The sequence below is a fragment of the Chiloscyllium punctatum genome, chromosome 27, assembly GCF_047496795.1.
Source record: "Chiloscyllium punctatum isolate Juve2018m chromosome 27, sChiPun1.3, whole genome shotgun sequence".
NCBI classification, from domain to species: Eukaryota; Metazoa; Chordata; class Chondrichthyes; order Orectolobiformes; family Hemiscylliidae; genus Chiloscyllium; species Chiloscyllium punctatum.
Window position 1 is genome coordinate 17,614,677 of NC_092765.1, and position 18,346 is coordinate 17,633,022.

At 40.6% G+C, this 18,346-nt stretch overlaps 2 protein-coding genes across 8 annotated transcripts in view; both read left to right on the forward strand.

The window, feature by feature from the left end:
- Positions 1-8,929, forward strand: part of cep85 (centrosomal protein 85) — an 82,546-nt gene extending 73,617 nt beyond the window's left edge. For all 7 annotated transcript variants that reach the window (XM_072548217.1, XM_072548219.1, XM_072548221.1 and 4 more), the window contains 2 exons: positions 4,396-4,621; positions 6,518-8,929. In XM_072548217.1, the coding sequence (XP_072404318.1) occupies positions 4,396-4,621; positions 6,518-6,681 (390 nt within the window). In that variant the 3' untranslated portion in view covers positions 6,682-8,929. The remainder of the gene's footprint in view (positions 1-4,395; positions 4,622-6,517) is intronic.
- A 5,161-nt stretch (positions 8,930-14,090) lies between these two features.
- Positions 14,091-18,346, forward strand: part of LOC140453493 (SH3 domain-binding glutamic acid-rich-like protein 3) — a 10,326-nt gene continuing 6,070 nt past the window's right edge. The window contains exon 1 of the mRNA XM_072548224.1: positions 14,091-14,221. Within this exon, the coding sequence (XP_072404325.1) occupies positions 14,132-14,221 (90 nt within the window). The 5' untranslated portion in view covers positions 14,091-14,131. The remainder of the gene's footprint in view (positions 14,222-18,346) is intronic.

Consider the following 18,346-nt stretch of genomic DNA (forward strand, 5'->3'; position numbering starts at 1 on the left):
CTTATGTGGCAATGAATTCCATGGATTCCCCACTCTCTGGCTGAAGATGTTTCTCCTTATCGCCGTTCTAAAAGGTCTTCCCTTTTACTCTTAAGGCTGTGCCCTCTGGTCCTAGTCTCTCGTACCAATGGAAACATCTTCCCAACATCCTCTGTCCAGGCCATTTAGTATTCTGTATGTTTCAATTAGATTTCCCCCTCCTCCTTGTAAATTTGAGTATAAACCCAGCAGTGGTTAGCACTGCTGCCTCACAGCGCCAGAGACCCGGGTTCAATTCCCGCCTCAGGTGACTAACTGTGTGGAGTTTGCACATTCTCCCCGTGTCTGCGTGGGTTTCCTCCGGGTGCTCCGGTTTCCTCCCACACTCCAAAGATGTGCAGGTCAGGTGAATTGGCCATCCTAAATTGTCTGCCGTGTTAAGTAAGGGGTAAATGTAGGGGTATGGGTGGGTTGCGCTTCGGCGGGTCGGTGTGGACTTGTTGGGCCGAAGGGCCTGTTTCCACACTGTAAGTAAATGTAAGTAATCTAATCTAAGTAATCTAATCTAATCTAATCCTCAAATATTCCTCATGTTAAGCTTTTAATTCCTGGGACCATTTTCATGAAGGTCCTCTGAATATGCTCCAGGGCCAGTACATCCTTCCTGAGATATGGGGCCCAAAACTGTACACAATACTCCCAAATGTGATCTCACCAGAGCTTTATAGAGCTTCCAAGTCCTCTGAAAATAAATGCCATCATTGCATTTTGTTTTCCTAACTACTGACCAAACCTGCAAGTTTACCTTGAAGGAATTCTGGACGAGAACTCCTAAGTTTCTTTACATTTCAGAATTCAGAATTTCTTCCCTGTTTAGAAAATAGTCCATGTCTCTCTTCTCCCTACCAAAATGCAAGACCTCACACTTTCTCGCGTTGTACTCCACCTGCCACTTTGCCCATTCTCTTAACTGTAAATCCTTCTGTAGCCTCCCTGCTTCCTCAGTGCTATCTGTCCTTCTATCTATCTTTGTATCATCTGCAAACCTAGCCAGTTTGTCCTCCATTCCTTCATCCAGATTGTTAATGTATAAAGTGAGAAGTTGTGGTCCCAATACTGAGCCTTGTGGAACACAGGCTGCCATCCTGAGAAGGACCCTTTTTTAAATCCCCTTTCTGTCAGACAGCCATGTGTCTCTTCATGCTAGCACCTAGTCTCAAACCATAGGTCCCTATCTTACTCATGGCCTCCTTGTGGCACCTTGTCAAAGCCTCCTTAAAGTCCAGGTAGATAACACACATTGGCTCTCCCTGGTCTTACCTTCTTGTTACTTCCTCAAAGAATTCTAACAGATTTGTCAGGCATGATCTCTCCTTTTTTTGATGAAACCATGCACTTCCAAGTATTCAGAAATTCCATCTTTCACAATGAGTTGGGATCATAGAATGACTTTGCATATCCCCAGTCAATATGGTAGTGAAAATGAGTTATTTGTTCATGTGGATTTTGACATTCATATCTGATCATTCAGATATAGGAACTAGGAGTGTGAGTCGGCAGTTCAGCCCTTTTGTGCCCATTCAGCCATTTAACATGGCTGTTTTTTATCCTAGTCTCAATGCCACTTTCCTGCCTGCACCCCATTGCCCTTTATCCCACTCTTAATCAGAAACATACACATTTCTTGAATCTGGTTGATTCTACTTCCACTGCACTCCTGGGGCAGTGTGTTCCACAGTTTCAAAACCTTTTGAGAGAAGTAGTTTTCTCCTCAGTTTCAGCTTTGAATCTACCTCCCCTCACACTATACCCACCTAAGATCCTCCCACAAAGGGGAGCATTTGATCAATGTCTACCTTATCAATCCCCTTTAGCATTTTATATACCTTGATCAGATCCCCCTCATGCTTCTGAACTCCCAAGTACAAGCCCAAGCTATTCAACGCTCCTCTTACAACAGCTCTTTCATCCTTCGAATCAATCTGGTCAACCTCTTCTGAATGGCTTCCAGTGCCACTGCACCCTTCAAACGGGACACAATATTCCAGGTTGCACCAATGTCTTTGTATAAATGCAACAACACTTCTTTACTATTATAATCCAGTCCTTTTGCAATGAATGCCAGGATTATATTTGCTGCACCTGCATACCCACTTTCTGCGATTCAAGCATAAAGATACCCAGATGCCTCCACTCTGATACACCTTTTTTGATCTGCTTCCCACTTAAATAATTTGCTTTTTTTATTCCAGCCAAAATAGACAATCCCACACTTTTTATACATATTAAACTCCATCTGCTAGATTGTGGTCCATTCTCCTAGCCTATCAGTACCCATCTGTAAAATGTTATATCTCCTCCTTAGCACAGCTTACTTTCCCACTTATTTTACTATCATCTGCACATTTTGTTATATTACACTGTGTGCGCTTGCTTGCAAATCACTTTTATACACATTTGTAAATAATTGAAGTCCGCAAACTGAACCCTGTGGCACCCTACTGTTTAGAATTTGCCATCCATAAGGACCCATTTATCCTAAGCCTCTGCTTTTTGTCAGCCAGCCAATTCTCTCTACAAGAAAATACTGTGCCCTTTACTACCACTACTACTACCACCACCACCACCACCACCACCACCACCACGGTTCTAACCTTCTGGATCAGTCTTGTGTGGCACCTTGTCAAATGCCTTCTGGAAATCTCGATATACCATACCATACCGGGTCCCAATTATCCACCTTGCTGGTTACACACCCTCCAAGCATTCCAGGCAACTTTTGTCAAGCATGTCTTGACCTTCATGAAACTGTGTTGATAGTAATGAATTGAGCTTTCTTTTTCCAAATTTCGGTTATCTCGTTTATAATCAACTCCAGCAACTTCCCACTATGGAGATCAAACTAGTCCAAAGTTTCCTTTTTTTTTTGCCTATCTCTCCCCTTTTGGGTGTCATGTTTCCAATCCTTTGGTACAATGGTTAAATTGTCATTGCTATTGTTGAATCCTCTACACTCATCGTTCTCTGGTTACCATTGACCAGATACTGAACTCTACCAGTCCTGTGTATACTGTAGTGATAAGAATAGGTCAGTGACAGTGACTCCATCCAGGGCAAAAAAGACTTACCTGATTTGGCACCCCATTGACAGTATTTTGTTTTCTTCCTTCATCACTTATATATCTTGGAAGCAGTGTACATCATCCAAAGTAATTCACCAGATTCTTTTAATATTAGTTCCAAACCTGTAACCTCTAGCCGTTGGATGTGGGATGACACCACCTGCAAGCTTCCCTCCATGTCCCACTAGGACCTGTGTGGCTGTCCCTTTTGTTGTTGTTAGGTCACAAACCAGGAACTCCTTACATACAACACAATGGGTGCATGTACACACCATGGACTGCATGATTCCAGGAAGGCAGCTGACTAGCACCTTTTCCAGGATAACGTTTTTTAAAAAAAAAGTGCTGACCTAGCCAGTGATGCCTACGTTCAATGTATGCTTTTTCCTTTTTTTTTAAAAAAAAGAACATCTTGATCCTTTGTGCATGCTGTTGTTAAACAGCAAATTAGTACCTCCTTTGTACTAGCTGTTCTCCATTTTTAAGGGTGGGTGGTATAGCCTGTCATTAGTATGTAACCTTCCATCATTGCTTTATGTTAATGATGACTTAGTTTCAATGCAATAATTATTCAGGCCTAAGTATAATGTTTTGATTTTAACTTTTTTTGCACTGTACACTGAAACAGTTAACTTAGATTTGCAGCATTTTATTATTTTTTTTTTGAAAGCCCTTTTTCAGGTTGATGCCGTCCCATGCGCGCACACTCCTCTGCTGTCCTTCTAGTGCCTTCCACCATTACCCAAACTAGAGGTGGCTATGGCGATAGCTATTAGTATACAGCCACACCCCTTGGGAGACACTCTATCTTTTGGGTATAAGTAACTTCTATAATACCAGAAGTAACTGTATCTGCAGTGTGTTTCCCTGAATCTAGGTGTAAATTTACACTTGGATGAAGTACCGATTGTGCTATGCCCTCTAATGAAGACAAACGCTACTTGGGTGGAAGGATATTGTTGAGCTGCTTTGACAATTCCCTAGTTCAGCGTGGAACCCTTCAGGCAGGTTATCTGGCTGCTGTGTTGGGTACATTAAAGAAAACAAAAAGAATCAAGAAACAAAGAATAATGTAACCATCCCTGCCCCAAAATTCAAAACTGAGGCTAATGTTACAAAGCAGATTCATCATGTTATGTATAAATGAAAAAGGAGTTGGTGATGGATGGGGAAAGTGCTGGAAAATAACATCATACCATTGTGTGCCACAATTTAAAACAGTTACAGCTCAAAGCTTCACCATTTTTAAAGAGTGCATCAAAAATACACCTTGGCACTTTGCTCTGTTTTCCAGCTTTCTGCTCAGAATCAGGAGTTAATTGAAAAGAACTTGACTCTTCAGGAACAGTTGGCACAGCTGGACCAGAGCAAGCAGCTTCCGTCTGAAAGCATGCATCTGTTGGGGAGGCTGCAAAGAGAGCTGGCTAGGAGCTTGCATGATCTTCAGGCAATCTGTAACATTCTCACTCAGAGAACACAAGGCAAAGATCCCAACCTCTCTCTGCTGCTGGGGATCCAGTGTAAGTAACCAGTGTGCCTGTACTCTTGAAATAATCTTTTCTTAATGGCAGCACATATGCATCCAAAACAGTAGAGAATAATAGTATTTGGGACTGGATTATTAGTCCAGATAATTTGATCTGAAAATCCCAGTATGATTATTTTAAAAATCAACAACTGTACTTAAAGTGGCAGAATCAGTTGTCAAAAACTTGTATTTATCCACACTTTGAATGTAATAAAATGTCCTAGGAATCTACACAACTCTTTATAAAGCAGTTTGACACCTAGCTACCAAAGGCAATATGAAGGTGGGATAGTCAAAGGTAGGTTTTGAAGAGTGGGAGAGACTGAGAGCTGAGATCTTGGCATCTGAGACAATGCAGTTAAAGTAGGGGATGTTGAAGTGGCCAAAGTAGGAAATTGCAGATATCTCAGGATTGGGGTATTTTGAGGAGATTAAGAGTTGGAGGAGAAAGAGCAGCAAGTGAATTTAAATTGAAGAATCTTTAAAAATAGGCATTTTGCTTAGCTGTATTTCAGTTAGCTTGGTGAGCACCAGAGGTGAATGGGACTTAGTGTATGTACAGACACAGAACAGAGCATTCTCAAAATTCTGTCATTTAAAAACCCAGCTTGCTTGGTAATGTTCTTGTCCTGTCAGTGAATATGTTGCGCATTTAACACTGTACCATAAGATGGGATTTAAATTGGCTATGATTTTTTTTATCTTGTTCTCATGTTCAAATATCCTGAGGATTGCTCTTACTCAGTGACATCTAGTGGCCACTTGTGGTGGTGCTGGTCCTGCCATAATGGCCCATCGTCTCAGGGTAACTCACTGCCTTCAGGAAAGATGGGAGAAGTTTACAATTGCACTTCCCAATGGTTATAATCTAGTTTTAAGGAAAGGCAGGTTGGTGGTCCTATCCTCATTTTAGATAATTCAATAGGACTTCCACTTAACATTTCAATGTTTACATATCAACCACAAAAAAACCCTGCATTCATTTATTGAATCAAAAACTGCCAGTATTTGGAATAGCTGTCCAAATCTAAATTTAAAGGATGGCATAAATTTTATGGGGAGCTATTGACACAGTTTGGCAGTGAGATGTCATTCCTTTCAAACATTAGTGAATATATAGTTGACTTGAAGGGATAAAAATCCAATGGAGGAGGGTAATCCAATAGGTATAGTTCCAATTCAGTTTCTTGCTCAACTCCAGGATCAAGGCTGAAATAAGCTGAGAAGCTGCTCAGGTTGACAGAAGAATATGCTTCAGCAATAGTGGATGTTTAGCTGTTGTGGAGTGAAGGGAGGTATTTAAAAGTTCTGGAGTTTTTTTTGGAAGGAAATGGAGGACAGGGTGTGATGGGAAGGGCAGCTGGGTAATGTAACAGACCCAACCATTCCTGAAGAAGGGCTTATGCTCAACGTCGATTTTCCTGCTCCTCGGATGCTGCCTGGCCTGCTGCGCTTTTCCAGCACCACACTTTTCAACTCTGGTCTCCAGCATCTGCAGTCCTCACTTTTTTTTTCTCCACCCTGTTGATTGCAAATTCTGTGAAATGTATTTGGGCTGCGTAGGCCTACTGCATAGATTGGCACTGTTCAGGTGTGGTTGAGTTTAAGCAATAGGAATGATGGCCAATTGCAGAATGTTGTTTTCTGTCTGATTCATTCCGGTTATATTGATCCTGATCTGCAGTACAAGATACTGACCGTGTGCTTAACGCAAAGTTCCGCAACTTAAGTACAGAATAGTTGAGGGAAGAGTGGATGATCAAATCATGGAATTTGGTAAAGTAGGAATGGCAGGGTTCTGTTCAGGATAATCCTCTATGGACTGTGGGCAGATTGGTGGTTTCTTGGTCTCTGCTTTATGTTGTGTTGAATTATTTGCTTTCTTCAGCGATGCATTACTCCAGTGCAGAAGAAGGGAACTGGCAGAACACGGAGCTACTGACCAAGAGACTGGCTGAAGTGAGGCAATTGAGCAGAGACATCGATGAGTTGAGGACTAGGATTTCGGATCGATATGCTCAGGACATGGGAGACAACTGCATAACGCAGTAAATGTGTGCACTGGGAGTGGGTGTGGAGGACACTGCACTGGATTTTTGTGTTGGATTTTCTGGTAAATGCCTTTTATTGAATCTAATTCAGAAAAGAAGTTCACAAACTTGCCGCAACTAGGTTTCTTGTAAAGTAGAAACAGGTGATCTAATTTGCAGCTGTGAAACCTGTATCATCTTAACGCATTAAACAGGCAACTGCCTTCCTTTATCTGCACTTCAATAAGTAGTCAAACTTTAAAATAAGTGCTTGTACACTCTCTTTGTGTACTGTAATCTTCTCATTTTTAGTGAAAGTGGCAATGCTGCCAATAATTTGTGTAGTAGCAACATACTGTGAATGCTGGAGATCTGCACTGAAATTCAAATGCCAGGAGCACTCAGCAGGCCTGACAACATCTGGATTAGGAGAATGGTTAATAGTTGTACAGCGCCTTTTTCAAAACTAAGGTGTTACCTCTGTCTGTTTCTTTGCAGATGCTCACTGGCCTGCTAAGTGTTTTTCAGCAATTTCTATTTTAATTTTAATTTTTTATATTTGGTGACAGCTCCAAGATTGTTTGCAATTCTGTCTGTTAACTCCAGCAGAAGTTGAGAAGCAGTGAAAATGTAGTCCTAGGGGTGGTTAATCCAGTCATTTCAGAGGGTTATTATAATTAACCATTTTGAGACAAAGCATGAACTACTTTTGTAGCCAACTCCTATTAATCTTCTCAGGTGTACACTTTTCAGATATAAAGGAATGAGTTGCTTCATTGTCAATTTAACAGTGTATCAACAGGGCAGATGGAGTTTAGGGTAATACTTCCATTGTTTAACCACTCCAATCTCATTTAGGAAATTGTGACATTACCTGGAGCATGTTCTGGCATTGTGAGACTGAGATACTGAGTGGTATGATGCAGGCTGGATTATAATGCATCTGTGTATTTACTCTAGCCCACACTGATGTAAACTGTGTGTAGTCATCCCCAGCTCTTTCATTTTTAATCTTTGTATTTTTAAAAGTAGCGAAGGTGGCTTTCTTCATCAGAATGAAGTATTTTAGCCCTGTAGCATGGGCTGTTTCCAATACCCAGTGCCTATAGCATCCAATCCCAAGTCAGGACTACACTCTCTTCCCAGTAGCTTTTTTGCCCTTTCCTGTCTGTTTCCTAGCTGCTCAACGAAACCCGTTTGACAATGTTTCCACTTCACATCCACCTCAGGATCTTGGTGAAAATTGGGAGCTTAGGAATTGAATTGAGCTAACCGCTCATTGCCAGCCCCTCATAACAAACTAATATTCTAATTTGTGCAGAAAACATGAAATCACAATTATTTTAGAGGAATTCTGGACTTTCAGTAGTCCTGACAGTCTCTGAACTGGACCACATGCTGTTCTGTAAAGTTGAGATTTTCAAATTATGCGCTAGCATAGTATGAAAAGAGCATGTCACTGTTGCAGTGCTTGATTGCGCATCTATTACCATTCACTGTGCAGAGAGAAGCCACTGAAGATGATGCATTTAACCTTGTGTAAAGTGCATTGAGCAAATCCCATGGGCCAGCAATGATCAATAGTTATTTGTTAGACCAGGAAAAGCTGCACTCCAGATTCTTGCCTGCCTTGGAGAAGGGGGGGGGGGGTGCTAACTGATGCATTGTTTGTCTGCAGACGAATGAAACTATATAATAATATGCTGTGGATTTGTAACTCTGTAATCTAAAAGATTTAATTTCCATGTCCCTTGTCTGCATTTTCTGACAGTTTTGCTTGTTTTCAGTTGATTTCCAGCATTCAAAGTCTGTTTGAAATCTTGCACTTCTGTACTTTTTAAAGATGATTAATTGAAAGGAAATACTCATCTTCAAGTAACACTAATCTCTTGCCTTGTCCAGTATCCTGCTCAGTGAAAGGTTTCTTTTATATAATGTCTGTCTGATACAAAACTGGTCAGTTTCTGAACTTCTACCCAGCCACGAAATGATTTTATTTCCTCTTTCATAATGAAAATTATGAATACTTCAGGATACTGAATAATTCATGTGTGAAAAGCATACCCTGCGATTGGAACTACAGCTCAGGATATCTCTAATTTTATCTGAACAGGATCAGTGTGATGGAATGAAACTCGCACTGCCTTGCTTTGCCTTGAAAAGACGTTTGTACTAATTTTATTACAATTTTTGTACATTTTTGATGTAAGAATATTTATAAATTTCATATGTAATTACATTTGTATTTGCAAATAAAATTTTCTATTTAACTGGCTGTGCACCTGTAATCATTTTGCATTGACTTCATATTTTGATAACCCCCTGGAGGGAAAGAAAAATGATCCATCCCAGCCTTGAATTTCCAACAATGACTTTTTGTTTTCATTGGCTGTTGGTTGCCCACAGTGACTCACTTCTTCTGCAGAGGAAGGTTGTAGGTTCACAACCTCTTCAGGTTCTAATGTCTCTCTCATTGCGGGGCTTTCAATTTTATGCTTGCCCTAGTAAATTGGCTCCCACTCTGCAAGGCCACAACTTAAAATTCTCATTCCCTTCCTATCTTTGTTTGCTCCACTGAGAATTGTGTTCCTCCAATACTGTTTCTTCTTTGTATATTGTTGATTTTCACCTCTACCTTTCCCTATTTTTAAATACTACAATTGGAAACATGGGTGTTTTTAATGGTGGTTAATTTTGAAAATTGCCACAGGTGATGGGAAAAGCTGTTTGGCTGTATGTTATTTGTCAGCAGGAAACTGTGATGGTAGACTGGTTGTTCAAACTAAGTTGGGATATCTGGTCGGCGTGGATGAGTTGGACCGAAAAGGTCTGTGTTTCCATACTGTATATCTAATTCTAAGCCAAACTAGAGGATAGTGGTGTGCTGCAAGGGTTATGCTGGGTCTGCTGTTTGTCATGTACATAAATAGTTTGGATGTGAATATGGGGTATGGTTCGTAAGCTTGCAGGTGACACCAAAATTGATGGTATACTGAACAGTGAAGGTGGTTATCTAGAGTATAACAGGATCTTGATCAACTGGGTAAGTGGGCCAAGGATTGGCAAATGAAGTTTAATTCAGATAAATGTGAGGTGTTGCATTTTGATAAAACTAACCAGGGCAGGACTTGCATAGTTAATAGTAGGGCCCTGGGAGGTGGTGTCGAACGGAAACTTAGGAGTGCAGGTACATCACTCCTTGAAATTGGAGATGCATGCAGACAGGGTGGTGAAGGTGTTTTGGTATTCTTGCCTTCATTGGTCAGAGCATTAATTACATTGAGCATTGGGTTGTCCTATTATAGCTGCACAAAACATTAAGGTTGCAATTGGAGTACTGTGTAGGAATTGTAATTAAAGTGGAGAGGTCAAAGAAGATTTACAAGAATGTTATCAAAGCTAGAGGGTTTGAGTTATAAAGAGACTGGATAGGCTGATACTTTTTTTTTCCCTGGATCATAGGAGGTTGAGAGGTGACTTTTGGAGGTTTAAAAAGTCATGAGGGGTATAGATGAGATGAATAACCAAGGCCTTTTCTTTAAGATAGGGGAGTTCAAAACTAGAGGGCATAGATTTAAGATGAGAGGAAAGATTTTAAAAGGGACCTAAGGGTCAACTTTTTCAAGCAGACTAGTGTGTATGGAATGAGCTACGAGAGGAAGTGGTAAAGGTATGCATAATTACAACACTTTAAAAGGCACCTGGATGGGTATATGAATAGAAAGTGTTTGGAGGAATGTGAGCCAAATGCAGGCAAATGGGACTAGTTTGGTTTTGGAAATCTGGTCACTGGATGAGTTGGGCTTTTATGTGCCATATGACTCTAAATGTGTATCTTGTCATTATTCAACTGTACATTTGAAGTTGTAAAATGAATAATTGTATTGTCACTTAGTGTCCTTGTTCTATTACCTTTTGGGAACTGTCAAAATTAATCCTGACCAAATGTGTCATAGCATATGTTGCTAATTTAAAAAGCTCAAGTTTTGTGGCCCAGTTCTTTTTAGGTAAAATTGATTGGCTGGTCTCCAGTGCTGGGATGGTGTTAACCAGAAACACACTATTGCAGAAGGTACTTGTATATAGTTACCCAAGTACAATGTTTGCCAGCAGAAACACAATGGTTTTTGGGTTGGCTTCTTAACTTCAGCATCTCAAGCCAGGGAACATCAAATTAGCTTTGGGCTTCTGCTCTCCATCCAGTATGCAAATTTAGTATAGAAGTAGTTTAACTTGGGAAAGGGCCAAACTGGACCTGGTGTTGGGAAATGAGCCCAGCCAAGTGGTTGAAGTTTCAGTAGGGGATTACATTGAGAATAGTGATCACAATTCTATAAGTCTTGTCCATAAGTATTCTAAAAGTGGTCCTAAAGGAAGAGTGCTAAATTTGGGGGAAAGCCAACTATAGCAAAATTTGGCAGGAGCTGGGGAATGTTGATTGGGAATAGCTGTTTGAAGATAAACCCACATTTGATATGTGGGAGGCTTTTAAAGAAGTTGATTAGAGTGCAGGATAGACATGGCCCTGTGAAAATGAGGGATAGAAATGACAACATTAGGGAACCATGGATAACAGGTGAAATTGAGACTACCTAAAAGGAAGCATACATAAGTTCTAAGTGACTGAAAACAGGCAAAACTTTGGAAGGATATCTGGAATGTCGGAGCAACCTGAAATGAGGAATTAAGAGGGCTAAAAGGGGTCACGAAATATCTTTAGCAAACTGGGTTAAGGAAAATCCCAAAGCCTTAAGGAGCAAGAGGGTAACTAGAGAAAAGGTTGACCCTTGAGGACAAAGGAGGAAAGTTATGCGTGGAGTCAGAAAATGGGTGAGATTGGTAATGAATACTTTGCCAAGGAGAGGGACATGACTGATGTTGAGGTTAGGGATAGATGTTTGATTACTCAAGGTCAAGTCAACATAAGGAGGGAGGAAGTGTTGGGTATTCTAAAAGGCATTAAGATTGACATCCAGATGAGATCTATCCCAGGTTACTGAGGGAAGTGAGAAGAGATTGCTGGGTTCTTAACAGATGTCTTTGCAGCATCCTTGAACACAGGTGAGATCCTGGAGGACTGGAGAATTGCTAATGTTGCCTCATTTAAGATGGGTAGCAAGGATCATCCAGGTAACTGTAGACTGAGCCTGATGTCAGTGGTAGAGAACCTGCTGGAGAAGATACTGAGGGATAGGATCTATTTAAATTTGGAACAAAATGGGCTTATCAGTGATGGGCAACATGGTTTTGTGCAGGGAAGGGCATATCTTACCAACTTAATAGAATTCGTTGACGAAGTGACAAAGTTGATTGAGGGAAGGGCTGTAGATGTCATATACATGGACTTCAGTAAAGTGTTAAGATTCCCCATGGTAGGCTGATGGAGAAAGCGAAGTTGCATGGTGTCCAGGGTGTACTAGCTCGATGGATCAATAACTGGCTGGGCAACAGGAGATAGAGGAGTAGTGGGAGTTTCTCAAAATGGAGAACTGTGATCATTGGTGTTCCACAGTGATCCATGTTGGGATCACAGTTGTTTGTGATATACATGATCTGGAGGAAGGTATAGGTGGTCTGATTAGCAAGTTTGCAGATAGTGAAGACAATGGTTTACCTGCTTCCCCCTACACAATGAGAACTTAGTGTGCCAATTTAAAATTATTCATTAATGTGTTTTATTTTGCTTCAAAATCCAGGTATTTAGATCATGTTACCTAGTCAGTACTTCAGCTGTTGTCCCATAATTTTATCACTTGCTTGTGACCGCTTGCCATGTACAAATTGGCTACTGTTTTTCCTTCGGTGGACAGTAAATAAGTTTTTAAAATATACTGAATTGACTTGGGATGTACGCAGCTGTGGCTGAAGTAATGCCGTAGATATGACCTGACTTTTCCGATAACTATTTCTGAAGCGAATAGGAGTTTTGCATGGGGCTCTTACTGAATCCAAAACTAAGCAGAGGCCAGGAATTGTTTGGGGAAACTCCCCTGCGCCTGGACCCTTCTGAAACTGTCCATTTTAGGGAATTTGAAGGGTTCCACTGCAGGTAAGCGAATAATCTAAGTTCTGAGTGTCAAATGCCAAATTGAACCCCGACTGTTTTAATACAACGCCTGGCTGCTGTGAACAAAAGGGTGTGCTTTCCCTTTCTCTGATTGATTGTTTTGTCTGACAAGGGATCTGTCAGAATGCAAATATGGCTCTGTTTTTCTGACCGCCTTGGTTGGAATCTCCTGTGAGACACGTATACCTCGTTGCATGAAAGTCGTGGGGATGGGGAGGGGTTGTCATTCCTTGGATAATCTGGCCCAGAATAACACTTTTTTTTAAATCACATTTTCACGAGGGAATATTGGAAGAAGGTTAAGAGTAAACGTGACTTGAAGATGCCGGTGTTGGACTGGGGTGTACACAGTTAAAAATAACACAACACCAGGTTATAGTCCAACAGGTTTAATTGGAAGCACACTAGCTTTCGGAGCGTCGCTCCTTCAATAGGTGATAGTCACTATCATCTGATGAAGGAGCATCGCTTCGAAAGCTAGTGTGCTTCCAGTTAAACCTGTTGGACTATAACCTGGTGAAGAGCAAACATGTGTTGGCTAATAGTTACTTATATAGCTCATCTGTCAGTTTAGATTGTGAGGCAGCTTGATAGGGTAGGTCTGAAGATGATGTTCTGTCATGGGAGAATCTAGACTAAGATTCAAGTTTGTTTTTTTTTTGGAGATCTCTCTCTCTCTCTCTCTCTCTCTCTCACGTTCAGAGTCTGTTTCCACCAGCTTTTCAGGGAGAGATTCTCTGTAGGTAGGGAAGTGAATGGTTATCATGGATAGGCAAGGTTGTGAATTTGAGGTTGCGATCAGAGATTGACCATGGTTTATTTAAAAAGCGCAGCAGGCTCAAGGGGCCGACTGGCCTTCTGCTTCTTGATGCTATATATAAAAACTGTATAGTGCTGGAAAGTCTCAGCAGGTCAGGCAGCATCTGAGGAGCAGGAGAGTCGACGTTTCAGGCCGGAGCCCTTCAGGAATGTAGCGAACCGCACAACTTGCGCTTTACTCGAACCATGGATGTTTCTGGAACAATGTTAAATGAATCTTTACTCTCTCTGACTAATGGTGTTGCTGGGAAAGATGCTGAAAGAACTTTTGAACTAAAACCTTGAAGAACATAAAATTTGACGAATATTTAACTTGAGGGGAGTGTCCTTGCATTAACTGGTGGACTGATCTTTTAGTTTATCCAGATCTCTCTCTCTTTTCTGCTTCTCGGTATATTTTTTTTTGTTTGCGAAATTGGATGAATCGGGGTTACAGTATTAACCACGTATTGGTGTTCCAGAGCCATTGGGACTGACTGAAATGGAGCATTTTCATTTGGGGACGTTCCCTGAACTGGTCCCGACGTGAGGCGGGGCAACTGTTCCAATTGGCCGCCTTAAATCACATGGCGAAGTGTTCTTCTGAATGTTACTGTCAGTTTTGAGTGAGAGCAGCAGAGACAGCAGCAAGATGAGCGTGAAAGTGTATTACACGACTGTGACCGGCTCCAGGGAGGTGAGTGTGTAATAGGGACCGAAGGGGCTGCAGCAAGGGGAGGAATTCTGAGATCCTGCCACTGAGCATTGTCTCGGAACAGAGGAGGCTGAGAATCTGACACGCCCAGTTGTTGGAAACCGAGTAGCGGTAATGCAACCTTGTTAACTGCAACCTTACAGTTTACAAATACACAGCGAGTAAGAAACGGCCTGAAAGACAAGGTGTGGGTAGTCTAGAGGCTGCGTTTATGCCGTATCATCGAATAACGAGGTTAAAGCAACCGATGGTCTTTATTGTTTCATCCAAAACCATTTTGAAACGGGTATTGTAATTCTGCTGCTGGGTCTGCCCTACCCCGCTCCTCCATCCATTCTGTCGTACCAACCCCACTGATTCCTCGATCTCTGCTCCATTAGTGTTTCAGCTAGTGCAAACCATGGCTTTGCCTCTCCCCTCTCTCAACAGCTTTCAAAAACGCATTATCTTGATGGGTTCTCCTGATTATCTCCCTCACCCCAATAAATCATTGCGTGGCACTTGCTGGATGTGAGATAATGCTAGGAATCTTATCTATTTCTTTAAAATATAGTTTTTTTAAAAAAAAATCTAAATCGGCTAGTTCCATTGGGATAATGACTAAATCAGAACTAGACTAGTTCATTAATGAGCCTTAATGGAATTTAATATTGGTTCTATTATTCAGGTCGTTTCTCAAGGATTGATTGTTTTGGTTTGGGGGGGGGAAGGGGGCTGGGAATTGTGAACACCAGCATATTTGTCTCTTTCTGTGATGCTTTTAGAAAGTGGGAGAAGTGTTGACATTAGCCACAACTAATGTGAACTGATGAATCCTTTCCATTTTAGTGATCTTTGCCATGAATAATAAGCACCCTTGACCAGTGGACAGTGAGCTACGTTCAGGCAGATGAGAACTAATTTCTGTGTTGCTTGTGCAGATAATTTAACATTTCAGACACATGTATTAGGCTACATTGTATGTATTCAAACGTCCCAAGGCATTATCAAACAAAAGCTGTAAATTAGGCACATAAGGGAGATTCTTTTTGACAAGTGATCCAAAGCTATGTCAAAGAGGTTTTATGAAGCTTCTTTAAGGAAGATAGAGTGAATTCCAAAATTTTCGGCCTACGCAGCTAAAGAAATCGCCTCCAATGATGGAATGATTAAAATTTGAGATGAGTCAAAGATCAGAATTTGAGCAATGTAGATATGAGGGTTGCAAGACTGAAGGGAGATTAGACTGGCTTGCAGAGTTGAGGCAAAGAAGAGATTTAAAAGCAAGGATGGGAACTCTAAGACTGACCACACTTCAGGGTCAAGAGCTAATGTAGCTCAGTGAAGTAATGGGAGAACCTGGAATCTCTTCTTTCAAGGTAAGTGTGACATCAGTTCAGAAATTTGTTACATATTGGTCAATTTCAAAGGTGATCCCAAATGAATGGGTTTGTGGTACAGTTGCAGGGGGAAGGGTGGGGTGTTGAAAATAGGTTGAATCAGATAACCCTATTAAATGATTACTTGGGTCGCCCTGTTCAACTGTAACTTAATTGGCAAAAAGCAGCTTTGTCAAAGGGTCAGTTAGACTTGAAACATCAGCTCTTTTCTCTCCTTACAGATGCTGCCAGACATGCTGAGATTTTCCAGCATTTTCTCTTTTGGTTTCAGATTCCAGCATCCGCAGTAATTTGCTTTTATTTATTTGGCAAAAGGCAGGAATGGAAGTTACCAATCATGAAATTCAGAGAACTAAAGCTAAGCAATCTTAATGCAGAAGGTTATTCAGTCTATCGATTTGGAAGAATCAATCCAGTTCCCCTGCTCTTTCACCAAGCTGTGAAAAATGCCTCCATTTTGTACACTCTTTTTTTTTCTGATGTTGAACCTTTGCTGATCAATGAAGATCAATTACTGCTTTTCTAGTCTCCATGTAACTGACTCTCTTGAACCATGCTGTTATTTTGATGAATCTCCTTTGTACCTAAGATGTTAACATCTTTCTTAAATGTGACAGAGCTAATATTTACATAGATTGATCATAGTTTTCTTGCTTTTATACTTTTCTACCTAAATAAAAAAAATGTTTGGGGTTTAATTACCTTATTGACTTGTCCTACTGTGGTCAAAGATTTATGGTCAGTATTGGTCATTAATCAAAGAAAGATAAAAATAAGCCAATCAAACTACTTAATATTATGTGGTATCAATTTTGTTTTAGTTTGGCTTGACTTTTTTAAAAATTAAAACCTGTAAATGCTTAAATTCCAATTTAATTCATTGAATGGATCTGCTGTTGAAATTTTTGTCCAGAAGCCCAAACTGCATTAGAAACATGGAATTCAGACTTACTTTGAAAGCATTTTGGATATGGCTGTAACTGGCCTCCTGTGTAGCTCTGAGGAACAGCCAGGGCTGTGATTCTGTTTCAATTAAAAGAAAAACGTTTGTTTTTCCTCAATCCACTATGACCTTGGCACAACTATTTCATTCACAACTTGTTGCAACTAATTCTCCCCTAGACTGCTCTTAGCTAAGAATATGCAGGGCAGTAGTGCTTTGATGGATTTACAGATCTGGAATTACTCCAGAGAATGAGAATTCAAATCCCCCTATCGCAGTTTCTCGATTTGTTTTTCAAAATAATCTGGTATTTTTAAAAAGATCTGCCTTAAGTGACCACAAGACTACCCCAGATTGCCATAAAAACCCCAACTGGTTCATTAATGTTGTGTTATTAATCTTTTAGTAAAGAAAACCTGATGTCCATACCTGGCGTGGTTTTTATGTGACTCAATTTTTCCCTGATATCTTGCAACTTTAAATTAAAAATCTACCTGCCAGTGTGTTGGAGAGCGGAAGGAAAACTGGAATGTAATGTATCCTTGCAGTGGACTGAGCAGCTATGCTTTGACATTTTGAAAGCTTGGTCACTGCTGACACCTCATTGAGTATTTAATTATCTGTATTCATTGGCCTCATAACTTCCAGTCTTTTATTAGAGCTAAATCCTTGCTCCTTATGAAATTACTGTTGGTACTTGTATAGATTACTTCATAATTACTCTTCCCCATCCCCAGACCCCACCCTTGTCTCTTCAGTGTGAAATGGATGGGAATCTGACAAACCCACTAGCTTTCTATTTACTTTTTGATTATCCAGGAAATTTGGTGATGTTAAAACAGAAAATGTTTGAAATAATCTGTAGAATTTTGGTGCCTGAAGGTTGTTTAGTGACCTGGTCAGCAAGGAGCATATAATTTGTCCCTCCCTTTGCTGAGGTGCTGCTCTGTTTCCTGTTTGATATCTAGAATCCCGATTTGGCACAGGGAGACCTTGGGCTCATTTTGCATTTGACTTTTTTAGTGGAACAGTCCGGTACTTCTGATTTCTGTACTTGCTTCATTGCCCTTCATATACTTCCTCTTTATACAGTTCTCTTTGATTATTTTTAACAAATCTGGTTTCTCCATCCTTTCAGCAAACGTTTTTCAGATCAAAGCAACTCACTGCATAAAATTAAGTAATTTGCATCTCTCCATTGTTGGGGAAAAAAAATTGAAGTTTTGATTAAAACCAGGAAAAAACACTTTACTGAATTGGAGATTTAGTGCTAGATATAGAGAGATTGTCTTGCCTTTACTATGCTGGTCACAAGATCCAAGGAATCTGTCACTTTTAGGGTTAAGTAGTCTATTTTTTACTCAGCTGTCTGAAAACATCTGTAAACTAATGGCAAAAAGAGTGGTGTTCATGTCTCTCACTTCTTCCCATGCCCCACTTCCACGTTTCTACCTATGTCTCTGTCTGTCTCTGCCTCTTGAGTCTGATAATGTGGAACACTTGTTAATTTAATGTTTTCAGTGACAATGTGATAATTTTAAGATGATTAAAATGGATAGATGGCATCATTTGGGGAAAACCATTTCCTTTGGGGGAAGAGTCCAGAACAAAGGAGTGGGTCAAATATATAATTAGATCTGGACTCATCACTGATCTCAAAGTACCAATTCCCAGAAAGGATCATGAAAATACAGAGCCTTTTTCCCTCAAAAGGCTATATATCCTCCTCCTCCTTATCACCAACAAGGTGAGCTGGAGAGCCCAGAGTATTATTGTCTCTACTCC